At 45.9% G+C, this 20380-nt stretch overlaps 1 protein-coding gene across 1 annotated transcript in view; it reads left to right on the forward strand.

The window, feature by feature from the left end:
* Window positions 1–318: 318 nt before the first annotated feature.
* The window catches only part of IL2RA (interleukin 2 receptor subunit alpha), a 52369-nt gene continuing 32307 nt past the window's right edge, over window positions 319–20380 (forward strand). The window contains exon 1 of the mRNA XM_087857749.1: window positions 319–794. Coding sequence (XP_087713875.1) covers window positions 731–794 — 64 coding nt within the window. The 5' untranslated portion in view covers window positions 319–730. The remainder of the gene's footprint in view (window positions 795–20380) is intronic.

Below are 20380 nucleotides of genomic sequence, written 5' to 3' on the forward strand. Positions count from 1 at the left end.
AGAAAGACAAATCTGGAGGCAAAAGATCTTGTAAAATGACAACTCACATTCAAGAACCTGGACATCATGGTGAAATGATTATAGCCACTATCAAATATAGATCTCGGGAGACAATTCATGAATTCTGAGTATGGTTCAGTCTTCTGCTTCCTTTTCAATTACCTCAATATTGAAGACCCCGCCATAGTCCCCCCCCCCCCCATCTTGTGTGGCACCTGCTGACTCCTCAGGGAGCTGCAAGTCTGGGGGAGGACCTCAATTTCACAGTGATGTCAACTTATGAAACGCTAAATGAGACCACTGCCAAGAAATGCTTGCTCACCCTCTTTCAGCAGCAGGGGAATCTCCCTTCCCTTCTCTGGGTGAAGCTGAAGAAAGGATTCATAAATGAAGTCCAATCCTTCTCACCAACCCCAGCCCACACCTCCCAGCAATTGAACTTGAAAAAAAACCTGGTTAAAACCACTTCCTATATTTGAGAGTAGAGAGGGCTAGGCACAATTTCCTGACTGAACAAAGCAGCCTAATACTTATAAAGAGCAACTCCAGACTGTCATAGAGACTAGAGGGACCACAGCAAGGGTGGCACCCCGAATGGATTGATACCCTTTCATCTCCCATCCTCCCAGCATGATGCAAATAAGATGCTGATAGGAAACTCGGCCGTCTGCAAAGAAACACCTTCTCTTCACTGCCCTCAGGAAGGCGGCTGATCCCACGTGCCAGGAAGATGGAGCCAAGCTTGCTGATGTGGGGAATCTCTACATTCGTCACAGTGTCTGCCTACGTGACAGGTAAGAGGTCATGGGTGCCCTCAGAATCTTGGGAAGGCTAATGGATATTACCTTTTCCCAGCCACAGAATCGGGGGCGGGGGGGCACCTAAATAGAAAGTGCAGACAAAGGGGTTGAATCTCAGGGTCTACTCCTTGTCCATGACCCACCAGGGCCCCATGTTATGCTTCAGTCATCCCTGATCTATAAACAGAGCTTGAAATGGTGGGATCTCCTGCCACTCGGTCTTTGTTATCTCTGGGGTGAATAGAGTGGCATGATATTTGAATGTTAACAGGACGCTAATGAGCAGATTCCTCAAGAAATTTTCTCCTATCTTCCAATGGATTCAGTTTTTCACTGCACCAACCAGCTGTAAGAAAACACTAAAAATCTACCAGGAATCTCTCTAAGACCAGGGTAATGTCCTGAGATGTCAGTAACTAATATAGGAAACATCGGGATAATTTAACTTTGGCTTCAAGGATGTATATGCTGTTTTTTACTGCCTCAGGAAATAATACCTAGGATTCTCCTCACATGTACAACGTTATAGAAATTTTAGAAAGCATAAGCATACTCACTTTCAGAACACTACTTTTTCTTATATTTTCACATGTATATATGCATGTATACATAAGTGCATGTATGTATGTGTGTATATATATGTATATGTGTGTGTGTGTGTGTATACACACACACACACATATGCAAATTTTGGACTTCATTCATCCTTTCAAATGGGTTTTGTCAAAGATCTTTTTTTTTAACAAATAAGAAACCACTAACTTCTACCTCAAACCACCCTTCCTAATTGAGTGTGAATTTTCTAATAACTTCTTCCCTCGCTCACCCAGGAAGACAGATAAGATATCAAAGTCTACAATTTCATAGCCTTAATTTCTAGATGAATAATAATACTAACTGGCCATAGAAAGATGTGTTAAGAAGTGAAACATGTTCTGCATATAAGGCGTCTTTTTGCTTACTTGGTGAAGTAGCTAGGTTATGGTGAGCTGTGAACTGACCCAGGGGTAGGAATTTCTTCACTGTGGAGTTGAAGAAGGAGAGATTTCTGGAAGGCTTATAAGATGATTTCCGTTTCCGAATGGTCTTTGCAAAGCGGGAGGACAGTACAAGAACAGAAAAGCCTTTACAATATCTCTGGGAAACACATTCCAAGTAAACTTGTGTTATTGCTAGCTGCTGGGGACTTATCTGAAGATATGAAAGGTCTTGGTGGCAGTCTGGCAAGTGGGAGTATTATGAGGACTCTTCCATTCACTCAGGTCTCCAAAAATCTATTCGATACCCCTTAGTCCCCGTTTCAACACTGTAAGAAATATGAAAATGAACAAGACATAGTCTCAATCCTTGAGAGACTTATAACCTAATAAGGGAGGGAAAGGCATGGGTAGCATAACAATACTACAAATTAGAATTTGATGGGATCTATGTGAGCAGGACTAACAGAGAAGCTTCACGACAGTAGCATGACAGTAGCAAAAGAGCACTGAGAGACTAGTAAATTTCCCCAAGTGGACATTCCAGATAGAAAGGCCCCTGTAAGCAAAGCCACAGCAGAGGATGAAGGAACAGCAAGTGGTCCGCTGTGGCCCCCAACACTGGATGGGCATGTGGGGACATTGGGGATCAAGTCTGAAAAGTAGGATGGGGTCAAATGAATGATCAAAGGCCTTGGATAGCAAGTTATAAATTTTAACTTCATTTGGTAGTTAATGAATAACTACTAGAAAATAAAAATGACCATGACCATTTATAGAGCACCTTCTATGGGCCAGACATGTAGTCTTATTTTCATCTTCATAACCACTTCGCGGTGTGGATGTCACAAACTCACTGGATGAAGAATCCAGAACTCAGACGTCACACAGACAGGAACAGAGTTGGGGTTCAAACCCAGGGCTCTCTGACTTACATTTTTTTCCATTCATCACAGACACTTCTATGGAGGTGACTCTGGCATAGAGTGGAGGGAGATCAGGTGCACAGAGACAAGTTGCGAGGCCCCTAACATAGTTCAGTCAAGAGGCAAATGAGGATCTGGTGGCCAAAGAGAGTGAAGTGGGTTGAGTTTCTGGGATGGTTTAGGAACCACCCCAGGATAAGAAAGAATCTCATCTCAGACCTTTTCCTCCAACAGCAGGAACCCCGTCTTAAAGTAAACAAGACTTTTTATTCCTCAGGGGGGAGAGGTCTCTAACGAAATCAAACGGACTGTCAACAGATGCAATTTCTAGCTGATTCATAAGGCAGATTTTCATTCTGAAAATTTCCAAAGCCACCAATTAAAATTGTGATGGGTTGCAGAGGATGTGTTAGTCAACTTGGCTGTTTTTAGTCTCTATATTACTGGGTCCTGGGATGTGGTTAAAAAGAGAATTCTCCTGATGTTACCAACATGGCACGTTAGTGAAGGCACCTTTCTCAGAATTGTGGAAATTCTGAAAGTTTATCTATGCTTTGATCATCTTTCTTTCATTCTAGGAATTCTGTGATCAAATCTTCATCCTCTAGATTGAAAAAAAAAAAACCCAAAGTGTGGAAACCCATTAAGATGATATTTTTGTCTAATTATCCCTTCTTGTAAAGACTACTGCCCACACTGGAATTTCCCATCTTCACATCTGTCATTAAAACCCAAAATGTTTAACTCTCCACATCTAATCATTCCATTTCTCTAGATCCCAAAGTGTTGTTACTGTGGTTAACCTTGCTCATCTTCAAGATATTCCTTGGAGAGCCAGGGCTTTGGTAAGCTGAGGGAATACCTTATAGATCAGTGGCTACTTTCTTTAAAACAGCATGTCTTAAATAGGCAGTGCTGTATGTCACCTGTACTTACGCTCCATTTTGGATTTGAGCAAACCAAGGCACACAAAAAAGTGATTTTACTCATGGTCAGTTAGAGGTAAAGAACTGTTATTGACCCCTACAACTCTACCACTTGATCCCATTCATCCCAAAGAGCAGTATTCTTAGGTTTCTTTGGCTAAGTCTTGAGCATTCTGGATGCTTCTCTGTTATGTCTTGTGGAAGTCATTCCTGTAACAGCTAGAGTCATGCTTGAGTCAGGCTATCCCTCAAGATGGTGGCCATTCAAGTGAATTTCCTTGCTCTCCTCATTGCCCAGAGGTCAGTAGAAACTTCAAAAATTAAGAGTTCCCTTAGAAAGTGGGGTCTGTCACCTGAGGTCAGTGAAGAGAAGAATAAGAAGAAAATTAAACTTTGAAAGTGGGCCAAGGCACCTCCTAACAAACATTGTTGGAAGACAGAAGACGAGACATGTGAAGAGCATGACTTTTGACGAATTGCTCTCCCTCCCTGGGCCTCAGCTTCTCTCTGTAAAATGAGAAGGTTGAGAGAGATGATTTTGAGACTGCTGTTGTTCTGTCAAAAATTCTGAAAAGGAAATAAAATAAGCTCTGCTTAAAAGGCATTTTCAAGCTGAGGTATTTTCGGATGAAAAAGTTTCCAGACTGAAGACATACACACAGGGTCTGGGTTAAAGAGACATTTGCGTGGCAGAGTACCGAAGCCTGACATCTCATCGCAGGTTATTTCCAACTCTTGAAAGGTCCCCCACTGCCCTCAGGCATGGCCCACTGCTTCCGTATGTGCTGCAGTTATAAGCATCAAGACCAAAACACCGCTGAGTGTTGGTGAGGCGTTCTGCTGCTGGTTTGCTTCCTCAGGGAATCTTCGCCCTCAATTTCCTTGCTCCTCACAGGAGAGGTCTTACAAGAGTGCGAACCTGTTTCTCTTCTCTTTATTGCTGGCCATTTCCTGCGAGAATGGTCTCCGTTCAATTGATTGCTTCAAAAGTTATAAGCCCTCCATCCCTGAAAATGTTCAAATAGAGAGGCTGTCTGGCCACTTCTGGGGGATGTCATTGAGGGGTACACATGCTGGACAGGAAGAGGGACAGGGCGGCATTCTGGACTCTTTCCAACCTTCCATTCTGGTTCTTCTCTGCCTCCTTCCAATATGTCTTACTTCCCCTCCTAGAAAATGAAATTAAGGATACGTAATTTTCACATTTTTCAAATCCAAGATCACACACAAGTGCAGATTTTGGGCTCTAGGAGAGAAAGCACAATCCAGTCCACTGTCTGCCACCTGGCCCAAACTCTGGGCAGTGGTGAGAAACAGAAAAAGAAAGGGAATCGGAATAGGAAGGCAACCGAGACTGGGCAAAGGAAAGCCTCTGATAAGGTAGAACTTGAACCATAGGTTTATTTGTGTTCGGCAAACTTCCAGTAGCCAAACATTTGGAGTAAAATGTTCCTCGCCCCTTTCTTCTCCACAAAGTCAAGGGCTCCCTTTCTCTGGAAAGGGTTAAATGAAGCCTCAATGAGCGGTTGTCAAATATGGTGCAGAGATTTCCCAAACCAGGCAGGAGGCTAAAGTGAGAGCCTCTGATCCCTTTGGACTTAGAATCTGTGACTGCTTCTCTTTGGGTTGACAATGCATGCCACGCTGGCATCAGTCTGTGGCCCACCGTGGGCGGGGGGGCCTCAAAAGCTCCTGGGGGTCTCTAAACTTCCTGAGATCCTGGTCTCTTGTTCAGGTCTTTGTCTAAGCAGGTATAAGGTGAGGAAAGCTCAAAGACCCTTAAATACCTTCCTCTTCTTCTGTCTTCCTACTAATTTCTTCAGGAAGTTCTTCTTTGGTGGAGGCAGCCAATGCCCCAGGTAGTATCAAGTGGGTTAAAAAAAGCCCAGAGAACCTCACTGCATAAAGATCAACACATTTGTCACTCCTATACACAGAGCCTGAACATCTCAACAGGGAGAACAACGTGATAGCAAGAATCCCTCTAGCTTTTTTGTTCTTAATCTTTTTTGAGTGCTGGGTCCTTAAGAAAACTTGATGAGATCTGTCTCCTTAGAAAAATGTACACACACAGAAAATTTGGAGTATAATTCTCTGGGTTGTAGCCTCCCTGTAAACCAGGGTCACCCAGTAAGACCTCTGAACCGTTCTTTACCATCTTAACACTCATAGTCATGAACAGAGAGCATGAGACACAGAAAGCTACCTCCCTGGGAAGAGAGCTGTAGTCGGCTTGGCAAAGGCAACTTAAGAGGCATGGTTGTACCTAGGGAGGATAGCAAGAAAAGGGTGCCAAGGACAAACCAAAAACACTAGGGAAGCAAGGAAAGTGGAAAGCCAGGACTAGAATCCAGGCCTCTTAAATTCCAGTCCAATATTCCTGCATGTCTTTACACGGACTCTCAGTGATACACGTCCATCCATCCATTTGCACGTTAGGATCACCAAGATGAAAGACAGTGTGGCCCTTGCCCTCAATCTGCTCACGGGAGTGAGCGGTTCCTTCTAGAAGACAGCCAAAGGAGAGCCAACAGTGTCTGCCAATGAGTCAATGCCCATCGCTGAACCCCCACCAGGATTTCAAATAAGTCACCCTCTTAGGGGCAAACAATAATGTAGTCATCTAGGTATTTTAGGTATTTTCCCAAGATTACTCAGATAGTTTTTGGCTATTTGACTTATTCTCTGGTTCCTCTCGGATTTGCATCCACCAATAAGGGAACACAAGCCTCACTGGGAAATGTATTCACAGCAGCGTGTTCCCAGTGTGTATCTGGGATGCTATAACACATGCTATCCAAGCCCCACCCAAGACCAATTAAGACCAGTTAGGGCAGACTCTCTGGTGATGAGAACTGGACATAACAATAACACTTTTTTATCTAAGTTCCTCAAATGATTTAAGACACAGTTAGGATTGAAATCCACAGAATGACGATTCCTATGTTTGGTCAGGTTCCATGATTTCATTTCTATTCACTAAGAATAGGTGCCTTAAGGCAGTACTTCTCAAAATTTAATGTATTTTCAAATCACCCCGGAATATGTTTACGAGGCAGATTCTGATTCAGGATCTCTGGGGTGCAGATTGAGATTCTGGTTTCAAACAGGCTCCTGTATGGGGCCCATGTAGTTGGTGCATGAACCTTATTTATTTATTTATTTATTTATTTATTTATTTATTCATTCATTTATTTATTCATTTATTTATTATTTATTATGTTATTCACTATACATCATTAGCTTTTGATGTAGTGTTCCACGAGTCATTGTTTGTGTATAACACCCAGTGCTCCATGCAATACGTGCCCTCCTTAATACCCATCACTGGGCTAGCCCATCCCCCACCCCCCTCCCCTCTAAAACCCTCAGATTATTTCCTGGAGTCTATAGTCTCTCGTGGTTCATCTCCCCCTCTGGTTACCCCCCTTCATTTTTCCCTTCCTTCTCCTACCAATCTCCCTGCTATTCCTTATGTTCCACAAGTGAGTGAAACCATATGATATTGTCTTTCTCTGCTTGACTTCTTTCACTTAGCATGAACCCCATTTTGAGTAGCAAGGCTACCATATGAGAGAGGAAATACACATTGTGTCTACCTACACAGAACTTGCAGCTAAAATGGGAAAACCAATTTGGGAAAGACGCAAGATCAGATATTGCAAAGTAGGACATGGCAAAGTCAACACATGCCATAGTGATCCGAATAGGGAGAGTAGCAGGCTTCCTGGAGAGTCTGGAAAGGCTTCTCAGAGAACGTGGTCCTAGGACGTAATGACTCTGAATTTGTTCTTGCGACTATCAGGACATGGGCTGGAGGATGGTATTTTCTAATGATTTTACTAAACTTGTATACATGGATCATGCTCTGTGAGTACCAGACTGAAAACTGAGGAGTTTACAAGGGCAGTGAAATAAATGGCCCATATTTCATGTATAAACCAAAGCTTTTGCGTGTGTGCTGAGCACAATGAGGCTCAAATGGCGGGTGCTTCTCTGACGAAAACAGACCTTTGCTCAGACAAAAAGCACTTGAGTCCTCCCCTCACTTTCATCCTCTAGGTGTCTACACATGTCAGTGGTGTCTGGTGGATTTCCTTCGCACAATGAATCATTGGATCGGCATCACCAGTACCATATGACAGCGCTGATAACAGTCAGGAAGCCCGGGTCTAATTTCCCTACATCCAAATTTTGCCCGTGACTTGGCTGAAGCTAACCGCATACCATGAGGCTAGATTGTAGGAGCTTCCCTCCTGACAACCCACCCCTATGCCCCCATGCCCCCAGTCCTTAGGGCTTTTAATCAGCCGCTCAACTCAGGGCTGGATATCCTGCCAACAGGACCATTTCAGACAGAAAACTCTAAGGCACAAAAGTGTGGGTGGCGACCAGAAGATCACCTCACTGGGAAGATAAAGGGAAGGAGTTAGGTGCAGATCAGAGCTCTGTGCCTCAAAGCAGGGCTCCCCCAGGGAGGAAGGCAGGAGGCAGATTAGTCAGACGTGCTTTTTGGGATTGTTTTCTCTCCAAGTGGGTAGGGTGGTGCCGGGAGACCAGGAGCAGTTGAGTGCTTTTTCCCAAAAGTAGAAGAAAGGGCGGCAGGTTTCTAAAGAATAAAAAGGAAGCTCTAAAGAGGCAATTGGTTCCTTTCCCCTGAAGAGCAAGGGAGAATTACCACGTCTCCGGTAAGCCAAGCTGCCTATGGCAGGAGGGAAATGGGGAGCGGGTGAGCGAAGCTGTAAGCTGGGAGCTGGGAACAGAGGGCCACGGAAGGCAAGCCAGCCCATGAACCCCATACCAACGCCTGCTGCCTCCTTGCTTTCAGCCTTGTTCCAAGAAACTCTTCCTCTTTTTTCTAACATTTTTATTTTTTATTTTAAGATTTTATTTATTTATTTGAGAGAGAGAGAGCACGAGCAGGGAGAGAGGTAGAGGCAGAGGGAGAAGTAGACTCCTTGCTGAGCAGGGAGCCTGATGTGGGACTCGATCCCAGGACCCTGAGATCATGACCTGAGCCAAAGGCAGATGCTTAACCAACTGAGCCACCCAGGCGCCCCCAAGAAAACTTTTCAACAGGAATCGTAATGACAAGAGCTAATATTCATGGCCTGCACGCACTCCTTCAGGTACTTCAGAAGGCACAGTGTCTCTTCAGCTAACGCTCAATATCAGGGAGGCCTCCTCATCATCCCCATTTTACACCTGGCACACTGAGGCTCACCGAGGTTACATGGCCCAGCGGCATAGACTAGGGAAGAACTAGGATCTAAGACTCTGTTCTTTACTATTCTTCTGAACTGCTGCTAAGGCCATCAATTCATGGGCCGTATTAATAAGGGAGTTGAAGTAAGTGTCTATGAGGTCTGTCCCGCTGCTCCTGCGGTTGTAGAAATCCCCATGTCTATGCGCCCCAAATCTGGACCCTGAGGCCACGAAGCTGCCCCTGCATCTACTCAAGGGGCCGAATTGACCTCTCAAGTCTCATGGCTTCCTGGGAGTCTTCGGTTCTCTGAATCCTGCTGTTCCCCTCCCGTGTTCTTTCCACCACCACCACCCGCCCCTAAGAGCAGCCTCGACTGTCTTTCTCGATTTTGACTCTGCTTCAAAGAAAGCGCTTCAGGGGAGCCAAGTCTGCCCTAGCCGCCCACGAACAGAGGAAATTCTGAGCACCTTCAGGCATGAGTCAACCCCGCCATGTTCAGGAATCTCTGCCCACAGCATCACCCACGGTTTTCTGTTTGGGCCCGAAATAGATACCTTCTTTAGAAGCCTTGCTGCTTTTGGTATTCTCAGCAATAAAAAAACAAAGGCAAGGATAAGGTGTATGTCCCCGAAGCGTGGTAGTGGGAGTTTTCTCTGCTGTGGAGTTTTTCAGAGTGTAGCATACATTGCCACCAAGGTGCCGTGGACAGACAGGTGGAAGAGGGAAGGGGGGGGTGGCTGGGGCCAGACTCGTCTGTGGCAGGACTTCTAGTTATGTGTTCGTCCCTTTGTGTAGTAATCATTCAGCAAGTCGTTATTGAACAACTACCTTGTGTCAGATACAGGGTTAGAGATGAAGGTGGTAGAACTTGGCCTCTGGGAACTCCTCACCCGTCAGGAGAGAACTACCATGCAGACATAATTACAACACAGGGTCAGGTGTGTGATGTAAGTGAGAAGGAAGAGTGGATGGGACACACGGACGTTCCTTCTTATTGTGAGCCGCGTCATGAACTGCCTCGCGTTTACACTAACATCTGGGACACGAAGGAGGGCTGAGAGCGCTGTGTTGTCATTATTAATTACTAAAATTATTGAAATCGAATACCACGGATGTCAAATTACAATAATATTCGAATCACATACAAGATTTGCAGAAGCTCTCTTTTGCCCAAGAAGCTCTTTTATGGAGAAAATGGGAACATTTCAGGTGGGAGTACTCACATTCCTTTAAGAACAAACTGATTGCTCCCAAGGCCCCCAAGTATTTGCAAAGCAGAGCGTAGAGACCCCGCTGGCCAAGTGCCGCACCCCCAACTGTGCGTGAACAAGTCGCCAGCCCTAGACGTCCGGAAAGCAGGTGCCTCTCCAAGAAAGACATGAAGGGCACCTAATCACGATTTAAAAGCGAAGCAACAGTGTTTTTTTCACTTCAAAATGAAATGAGTCCCATGGAGCAAACTGGCCCATCTCCTCAGAGAAAGATCGGTTTACGATGATACCAAGTAAAGGGCGTAGGAATCATTTGTAGGAGTTTTACTTGAAGCCCTGAAACTTAGGTTGACGTCAGCTTCTTCCTGTCTGGGAGCTTGGTGAGTTTCCCGGGAGTTTTGGGGGCGCTGACTTTGCAGGAGGCTACGCACCTGACAGCTGTCCTGGCCGCCGTGGCTTCCCCGCCGCTGGGGCCGGGCAGAGCCTTGAACCCAGCTGAGCAGCCTTGTGGTATCTTGCTTCCGGCCCCTATGGTAGTGACACCTCTCTTCAGAGCCTGATTTAGAATAAAAGGACCTTTGTAAAGACAAAACTCCTCATTTTAAGTGGAAAGCAAAACAAACAACTACAAAAAAAAAAAAAAAAAAAAAAAAACCTTTGTAAAATGAAAGGCAGCTTCCTCAGACATCCTGCTAACACCCGGGGGAGCACAGAGACCGCAAAGGGTAAGCATGTCAGCTCGCTTCGATCATTTTGCGTAGAGTTCACTTTGGGGCTTTCACTGACTGTCACCGCCTTTCACCCGGCAGCCTGTCAGTTTCACTTTCCGACTCCCAGGGTCTCTGGCCTGAGCTCTCAATGCGTGCGTGCGACCAAGCCGCGCTGGGCTGCAGCCTCCACACCCACCATCCCAGGCAGCCCCACAGCAGCGCTGCCAGATGGGTGCCATTATCGCTCCCATTTCACAGATGAGGAATCCAAAGTGTTGAGCAGTAATTCGCATGCCTGAGAAAGTGACTGAACTGGCCTATCTGCTCCATCCCCATACAACAGAAGCAAGCTGTTGACAGGTGTCATTAAGTCCCATGGGCTTCTTAGGCAAGCCTTCAAGTCTCTCATTTTAAGTGCTCTTTCAACCATCCCCAGATTAAGTCTCATCTTGGCGTTCTTCGCAATTGCAAAGCATCTTGGGAGAGTAGAAAGGGCTCTTGACTTCGGGAGTCTACAGGCTTGAATTCAAAGCCTTGCTTGGAGTTGTATGACTCTGTTTTCCTCCAGAACAATTGGTGGGTGCCATTCTCCGCAGGCATGAGCAAGGGGGTGGGTATCTCACTGACATAGGGTGGCAGACACTGGGCGAAGAAATAGCAGGGTGCCTGGGAGTGCAGAGGAACGCCACATAAACCAGAGATTAGGGTCCAGAAGGCTTCCTAGAGAAAAACGTTGAGGGAGGCCCGTAGGACAAGCAGGAGTCAGGAAGATGGGAACTGAGTTGTAAGCACAGCATGAGCAAGGCCAAAGACAAAAGACGCAGTGAGCTCTGAGAGCTACACGCAGTTCCAGCAGACTGGAGAGTTCAGGCGGGCAGCGGAGGGGAGATTTCTGAGGCTGAGCCTGAGCTATGACAGAGCCTTGCCAGGTATAGGGCTTTGGACCGTATCCTGCAAGGAACGGGATACCAGTGTGGTCTTAGGGAAGGGAAAGACTCCATCTGTGCTTTCGACAGTCTAGGTGAGAGTTGATGGCAGGTGGGTTCTTTAGTCCTCTGTGGGCCTTAGTTGCTATGGGTATAAAATGGGAATAACAGGGGCGCCTGGCTGACTCAGTCAATGGAGCGAGAGACTCTTGATCTTGGGGTTTTAAGTTCGAGCCACACGTTGGGTATAGAGATTCTGTTAAAAGATAAACTCCTTAATAAAGTGAAATGGGAATATCATGCCCCCATCCTGGGTGGCTGTAAGGCTTGCAAGACAGCCTGCCTAAAGTAACCAGGATATAGCAGGTGCTCAATGGACATGACTTGCTGGACTTCTAATTGGCATAGTCCAAGGCCCAGCAGGCCTTCCCCATGGATATCTCACAAGCTTCTCAAACTCGACACACATAGCATTCTCTGCCCCCGGACCTGCTCTCTCTCCTGTTTCCTGTTTCAGTGAAAGGCATCCCCATCCTCCCCTGCTTGACTCCAGCCCTCACCATCTCTCTGTGCTCGCTCTCATCACCCCCTGGTTTTATTTATCATCCTATTAATACTATAGTATTTTCTATATCATATTTATTATATACTTATATATTTGATTATATTTTAATTATAATAATATAAAATAATAGTCATGTTAATTATCACTAATATTGGTAGTAGCCTACTTCACAGGTGGCTGGAGAGACAAGGAACGAGAGAAGTCCACGTGTATAAAGTGCCTAGAACAGTCTCTGGCATGCAGTGACTCTGGGACAAAGTACGCACCGTCTACGCATGCGAGCAGATTGATAGAGTCTTCAAGCCCCCTTTGAGCCCCGACATGCTGCAGCTTACTAAATCCTTGCCCTAAAGCAGAGTGAAAAGTCCTGTGTCTTCAGCTCTGCGCTGACCTCCCCGCGGGACGGCAGGCTCCCGACCCGCATCCTGTCTGGTCCTGAGCAGGACTGAGACTTTGGTCCAAGCCAAGGAAGAAAGTCTATCCAGTTCACGCTTTAATTACCACTCCTTGATGAGTCCCACGTGTCACTCTGCAGCACAAAGCATGATTCCCAGTGAATCATGGTAACAGACTCTAAGTTCCTATGTCCTTGAAAAACGCAGCCACGTCGGGTTTCAATTCTGGAAGAAGCCCATATTCATGCCCACTGCAGGATCACCATCTGGGGCCATGCCCTGTGATCACTGACTTTGAGGTATCTGTTGAAAAGAATAGCATCTGCTCACTGAAAGGATCAGAGACTGTGGTTTTGCGTGTTAACCAAGGGTTTATGGAAGGCACGGGTGCGTGTAGAGCCGACACTCGGCAGGGAGCTCTGGGGAATGTGGAAGGCTGTGTTTCCTGCAGCACTGGCTGAGGGACAGCGGCCCACTCTGAGCCCAGAGACCGAACTCAACAGAAGCCTCTCAGTGGACTTTGCTTTTCTGAGGCCAGTTTCTCAAGTAGGGCGAGGGCATTTGGTATAATTTAATGGACAGTCTTAACCTCCTCCCTGTGTGGGGGGGCCACCCCATCATCCCACCCACACTGAAATGTCCTGTCGTTCTTCTGTCTGTGGGGTAGCACCTGCCAACACGTGGGTTCGGGGTGCACTTTCAGGCTGCTGTTTGTTTACACTAAACCGGACATAAGCAAGGCACAGTAGACAAGCAGGTCGGGGCTGTTGCCGGAGCACCGAGAGCCCCAGAACCGAAAGCAGCACTTTCCCTTCAGTTAGTGACCTGCGTTTCCACGTGTGGATCATCACGCTCTGTGAAATGCATCATGCGTATGTCTTACTCCGTTCCGGCCGCTATAACGAGTACCATAGACTGGGCTCTATTTGTCCACACGTCAGGGGCCAGCAGGGTGAGGACCCGCCCCGGGGGCTGCAGATGATGACCTTCTCATTATGTCCTCACATGGTGGAGAGCAGAGAGAGGAAGCCAGCTCTTCCGTGACCCTTATGAGGGCACTCATCCCACCCAAAGGGCCCCACCCTCGTGACCTCATCACCTCCCCACACCCTCACTTCGGGCAGTAGGGTTTCTCAACATAGGAATTTGGCAAGGGGTGCAAACACCAGTCCAAACAGTATACACTGTGTCTTGTTTAAAACTGGAGTGATTCTTCAGATCAGGAATGCAGAGTTTCCTCCGAGTGAGGAGGACAAGAGGGACCCCCGGGACACAGCGGTGGCTGCGGGCCACCTTGGATCCAGTGCCATCTGGGCTTCCGCGAGTATGGATTCACTGTGCCTGACACGATTAGGTCCTGCGTCAGCACAGCTGGCCCTCGCCTGACACCCAGGCTGGGCTGTGGTTCTGCAGAGAAGCACATCGTCCCTGAAGGCTCCCGCGTGTCCCGAGACTTTTTCCTTATTCCTTCTTTTCTGTTTCCCTTCTGGTGTTAAGTTTCTACCAGCATCATACTTAGCTGTTTGGTATTCTTTGAAATCTCAGGGTAAAGTTTGTTGCTTTCCAGTTGAAAATCTCAATTCTATTTCACAGAAGGGTCCCTGCGGCAGACTCCGGGTGGGATTCACCGACGGACCATATTTCTACTAAAAATATTATTCCGTGCCAAGAAATAGGTTTCAAAGGTTTGAAGAAAAACTGCTTTTAGATTTCAAAGAACAAGAGTATATTGTTTGTCTCATCTGATAAGGCTTTAATTTTCATCAGGTTGACATTCTGTGGTAAGCGTGTGGTTAACTCTTTCACGTCCGGAAGCTTGTTGCCAACTGAGAAGGCCCCCCGGGGCAGAAGAGAACCACCCCCCGCCCATTTCATTTGCAGAGGCATTTGAGATCCCCAAACATGTCCCTGTTGATTCAGAGACAGCTGCTGGGAAGACTATTTCTGGTTCCCTGCCTCCTTCCTCCCTTCCAAGGTAAACAGAAAGTAACTGGATTCCCACCCCACCCCCACTTTTTTTTTCCCCTTGGTAACAAGTGTTCAGGAAGGCACAAGCTGTCCTCCAAAGGTTCTCACCCTGCAAGTCACTCATTCTTGGGTTGTGGGAACTCTGTGGCTCGCCGGGTCCAGCCAGACCTCAGAAAGAGTGGGTCCGAAAACACACATAAGTCACAGATGACCGGTGCCCCTGACTGCACGATGTGCCCATCTGCCCCGGGCTTTTCTCCCTCAGAGCACACGGCCTGCCCCTCGCTCCAGGGACCACACACATTTTCTTTGATGGCACTCACCTCTTTTAACCCTGTGCCCTCCTCCCCGAGTTCCCAGCCCTGTGACTTCAAATGTTCCTCCTGCCACATTCCCCTCTGCAGTTATGCCTGCCCAGGGAAGACAGATGTCTGTTTGAATGAACGAACGAACGAACGAACGAACAATATTGCCAATGCCAATAAGCCCACGCATTTATTCAGTGCCTCTTGCTACCCACGTTGATGAAATAATTTAAATAAATAATAGGTGATGTGAGCAGCCAACAACAACCAGAAATGACTAGAAGTATTCAAACTAAACTATGGTGATTGGTTGGTGGTGAACAGGAAATGGACCGTGTTTTAACGTATTTGAAATCCATTATAAGCTATGCATGTGAACATAGGTGAGAAGAAGGAAAGTCACAGAGAATGATCATAAACAGTTCTTAGAAGATGAATTCAAAGAAATTCCATTTCCTCATTCTGACACAATCAAGGTTTAAGTAATTAACAATTTAAATATTTTTTTCCAGTTCACAAAGTAACCTTACATATTTTATCATATGGTCCTGAAAAAACACTGCTCTAGGAGTAATAATAGCAGCAATGAGGATTTGTGGAGCATTTTACAGATTTCAAGATCCTTTACTCTCATTATTTCCACCGACGCATTTCTGTTATTCATACCCTTGCAATTCACATGCCAGCAAAACATTCAACTCGTAGTCCCCTGAACACAATAGTCCCTCTGCCAGGGTGACCTAGTCTGCTGAACTTGCCAGGTGAACCCTATTTGTCCTTCAAACATGGTACAATCAAGAGCAGCCTTCCTCCTTACCTGGCTCCCAGACAGGGAAACAATTCCCAGGGGGCACCATGTTTGGAGGCCCAGAAGACCAGTGAGCATGGCAAAGGGCAATGATTTGGTGTGACTAAGAAGCTCCTACAGTCACGTTTAGTTAATGGCCCTGAGGAATCTGCCACCTGCTGATGGATGGGCAGATTCCATCTCCAAACTAGAGCAATGAATTACTGTCACTACCTCCCAACAAAACCTCAGTCCATGTTCAACGAACCCACTTTCTGGATCCCCCTGAGGGGAACGGGGCAGAAGCAACGTTTGGAGTCACAGGGCTGGGGACTCGGGGGCACAGGGTTAAAGGCTTGTTAACCAAAGGTCAATCACAGGGGCAGAGAACATCCTAGAGCTCACGTCCGGGCCGTTTACTACCCTCTTAGTGCAACTGGTTCCGTGATTTAGGATGCTTGATTTGGCAACATTTTAAAGACATTTTGGAGGGGTGGAGAGATGGGAGGTAGAGAGGAATAGTGAGATACTACTGCTATGGCAGGTGAGCAGAGTGTGAAGGTCATGGGTGTGAGAGGAAGTGTGTACAGGAGGGACCACAGAGGCAGAAATCGTGACTCTTGGGAAGTGATTCAATATGAGGGCAAAGAAGGGATGGAATTTAAAGAGGATGCTGAAATGTCAAGCTTGGGTGACACAGAGGATGGGAATATAAGGATCATGAAGAGAAATTAGGACAAGAGGAGGAACAGAAGACCGTTTGTGTGTTTGCTTTTAACTTTTAATTCTGAGATCATTGTAGATTCGCATGCAGTTGTGAACAATGATATAGAGAGATCCAGTATGGCCTTCGTGCACTTCCCCCTTATCACAACCAGGAAACTGACATTGATACAATCCATCAATCTTACTCAGATTTTGCCAATTCGATATGAAGTGTCCGTGTGTATTTAGTTCCGTGCAACTTTATCACATGTGACCCTCACCGCAGTTAAGATCACAACAGTTCCTATCACAAGCATCTCTCCTTAGCTACCCTTTGTAGCCACAACCATTTGCCTCCTTCCTTCCTAATCCCCTGGCACTGTATAGTTTTCATCTCTGTATTTTTGTCATTTTAAGAATGCTATGGGATGGAATTATACAAAATGTAACTTTTGAATTTGGGTTTTTTTTTTTTCACGCAACATAATTCCCTTGAGATCCATCTTTCTGCATTTCTTAGCTGGCATTAGCCTGTAAAAGAAAGCTTTCTCCCCTCCCCAACCCCACCCCACACTCTTTTGGTATCTCTATGGATTGCTAGCTTTCAAAATAATTTCATCATTTTATTACTTTCATCATGGACTCTTTTGGGTTTACCAGATACACTATCATGTAATCCACAAGTAGAGATAGTTTGTATTTCCTTTATTTCTACTTTTTATGACTCTACATTCTCTTATCTGATTGCATTGGCTAAAACCTCAATGGCAATGTTAAGCAGAAGAAGAAATCGTCTCTTTACCTAGAAGCAAAGTTTTGAACAGAGTTGAAGCACCGGAGGTGGAAAGGTGAAAGAGCACAGCGTCATGTCTCCACCAGAGCTCAGGCTGGAGGTAGGAATCGGGAAAGGCCGCACAGCATCAGTGTTAAGAACACGGGCTCTGAAGCCTAGCTGCGACTCCTGGCTCCTGGGTCCTCTAGCTGTGTGACCTCACTGGGTGACCGCCAGCAGTTTATCAAACCTTTCTGTGGCTCTTTTGTAAAATGGCAGTAATAATTACGATATTTATTTCACAGTAGAATTGAATTAGTTAATATGTGTGAAGATCTTAGAACAGCTTTTTGAACTTGATAAGAATTCAGTAAGTGTTAAGTCTTCTTTTATCATGTGAAAGCTCTCAGCACAGAGGTAAGACTTGAAACCCTGAGTCTCCTGAGAATAGAATGGCAAGATCATTGGGAAACTCCTCCGCTGAACTCTTCTGAACACTTTTTGGGATTCTTATGAAAGCTATCATCCTCCCAATCCCAGTCTGAACATGCAAAGAACATCAGACAAATTCCAATAGCAGGGCATCCTCCAAACCAGTATTGCTCAGAGCTGTCAAGGTCTTCAAAAACAAGGGAAGTGGGAAACTGTCATGTAAACTTCACAGCCAAGAGGAGCTCGAGGGGACATGACAACTCCGTGAAATCTGGAATCCTGGATAGGACCCCAGAACAGGATAAGAACAGTAGCAGAAAACTGAGGGAATCTGAGTAAAGTATAAACTTTAGTTAATAATAAAGTATCCATATTGGTTATTAGTGGTGACAAATGTGTCACACTAAGTACCCATAATAGGAAAAACTCGGGTCAGAGGATGTACAAAACGACAGTGAAGTGAGCGTTCACGGAAAGAAAGCCAAGAGCTGCGGAACCAGGGGTTCATGATGTCTTATGATACCGTGAGTGAAGTTTCAAGAAGAAACAGCTAAAGGAACCAGATGCTAAACAAACGTTGAGGAGAACAAGAGCCCCTGGACTTGTCGACTCATAGCTTTCTTGGTGTGCTCTGAAAAACATCATTCCAGGGCAGGCAGAAAGCACACTGAATGGTGATGGAGTGAGCAGGCAGGGAGGAGGTCAGAACCACGAGGTACACAACTCCCGTGAGATACTGAATTCTGAAGGAAGGAAATGAAGATTAGTCACTGGTAGGGCTGTAAGTACCCGGGATGCTTCCAGGCTGACGAGGTGCTGGTGAGACTGGGGGTGCCAGAGAGGGGGCAGCTGGTGGGGCACAGCTCCAGAGGCAGCAGAGAGGAAGTGATCCGAGACCAGGAATGTGTTTTACGTGGATAGACAGAAGAGGCGATGATAACTTAAAGGGGGTATAATGGGGAAATGGTGAGATACGGAAAGGAAGTTGAGGAAGTTCAGAAACAAGGGGACAAGTAGAGAGTGAGAAAGGGCAATCAAGCAAATACCCCATGTGGACAAACTCTCAGTGTCGCTAAGGTTGGGCGGCAGCAGGAATGCAGAAGTAGTGCCGAATTTTCTGATCTCTGTGTCACTCTGCACACACTACTCACTCTTTTTTTTTTTTTTTTTAATAATGATCACACTACTCACTCTTAACCTATGTTTCCATATCTGTGAGTGAGATGCCATTCTTTTCAAAGGGACGGTATGAAAAATCTTGGGTAAACTTAAAAAAAATGTATGTGCCAAAGGATAACTGTCCAATTTTCAAGCTAGTAAATCCCAACCCAAGGATCCCCATATTCTCATAAACTTCACCCAAATATCAGAGATAGCCTCTGGTTCCAATGTCCTCCTTCTAACCTCCCACTGGAGGTAGATGAGCTTAAGGCACTGTGAAATTCGACCAGGGATCCGGGAGGAATTCTTCCCACTCCCTCTTCCAGACAGAGCATCTGAGGTGACAAGGGGACAGAGTGAGCAGGCAGTGGAACAGGAGGAAGACTCAGGTCTCTGACACCCAGAGCTGACTTGCTTTCCCTTGACACTTAGGGGGTAGACCCAAATAGGACAGCGAGCTCTCAACTCGAGGTCATGGTGCTCAATACCTGACATTTTAAAATGAGGACAAAAATTTCTCTTCTATAAGGGGATCACATTTCTTACCCTACTGACACTCATTTCTGTTGACTGCACCAGCCACTCTCCCGGCCCCAGCTGGATTCCTCTGTGTCCTCGATTTCTTCTCTTCCTTTCTCGACCTCTGCAAGTGGTTGTCCAGTGCTACTGATCTCCCCTCCGCTCCTTCCCATTCCCAGATCCTTCCTGGCTCTGACCCAGCCTATTGTAGTGATCTCCTAATTCCTTACTCCTCAAAGTGTGATTGAAACATCGGCAGAAAGTCCTGGGGAAAATGCAGATTCTCAGGCCCTGCCCCAGACTTACTGGATCAGTATTTGCATTTTAATAAATTCCCCCGGTGACTCAGGTGCACACAGAAGTTTGAGAAGCACTAACCTAACTGGTCACCCCGTCTCCCATCTCTGTCTGCCCCACTGTGGCACCTAGCTGACTTCATTCCCTTCCATACATCACCTTGTGCTCATCACAAGTGCTCTCCTTCATTCCCATCACCTGTATTGTTATAGACCAATGAGGTCTAAAAAAAGCTACACTTTTTTTTTTTTTTGAGAAGGTTGGGGGGGACAGAGGGAGAGGGAGAGAGAGAGAATCTTAAGCAGGCGCCATACCCAGTGCAGAGCCTGACGTGGGGATCAATCTCATGACCATGAGATCATGACCTGAGCTGAAATCAAGAGCCGACACTTAACCTACTGAGCCGTGCAGGCACCCCACCATTGGCACGGCTGTTCTTCCTAAAGAACAAGCTTCCAAGCACAGTTGTCACTTTCTATTTTGCATTAAAATCATATACCCGTCCTATCTTCTTTACTAAATTATAAACACTGTGAAGGCAGAGGCCACAACTTAAATTTTTTTTTAATTCTCCTCCAGGGTCATAAATACTTAGAAAATATTCACTGGAGGAATAGTCCATAAGGGACCAAAGTTAATTCACATTATTAATCGCAAACAATGTCATTATCAAATAAAACGAAAGGAAAAGAGTCAACTATAAATATGTTCTCATAGTAGCTTATACTACAGCTTTGTGGTATTTTATATCTTTGTAACTACTTATTTGTAGTATTAATCTAATAACTGTTT

Source organism: Ursus americanus, chromosome 31 (assembly GCF_024610735.1).
Source record: "Ursus americanus isolate L20-20 chromosome 31, mUrsAme1.1.p, whole genome shotgun sequence".
Taxonomy (NCBI): Eukaryota; Metazoa; Chordata; class Mammalia; order Carnivora; family Ursidae; genus Ursus; species Ursus americanus.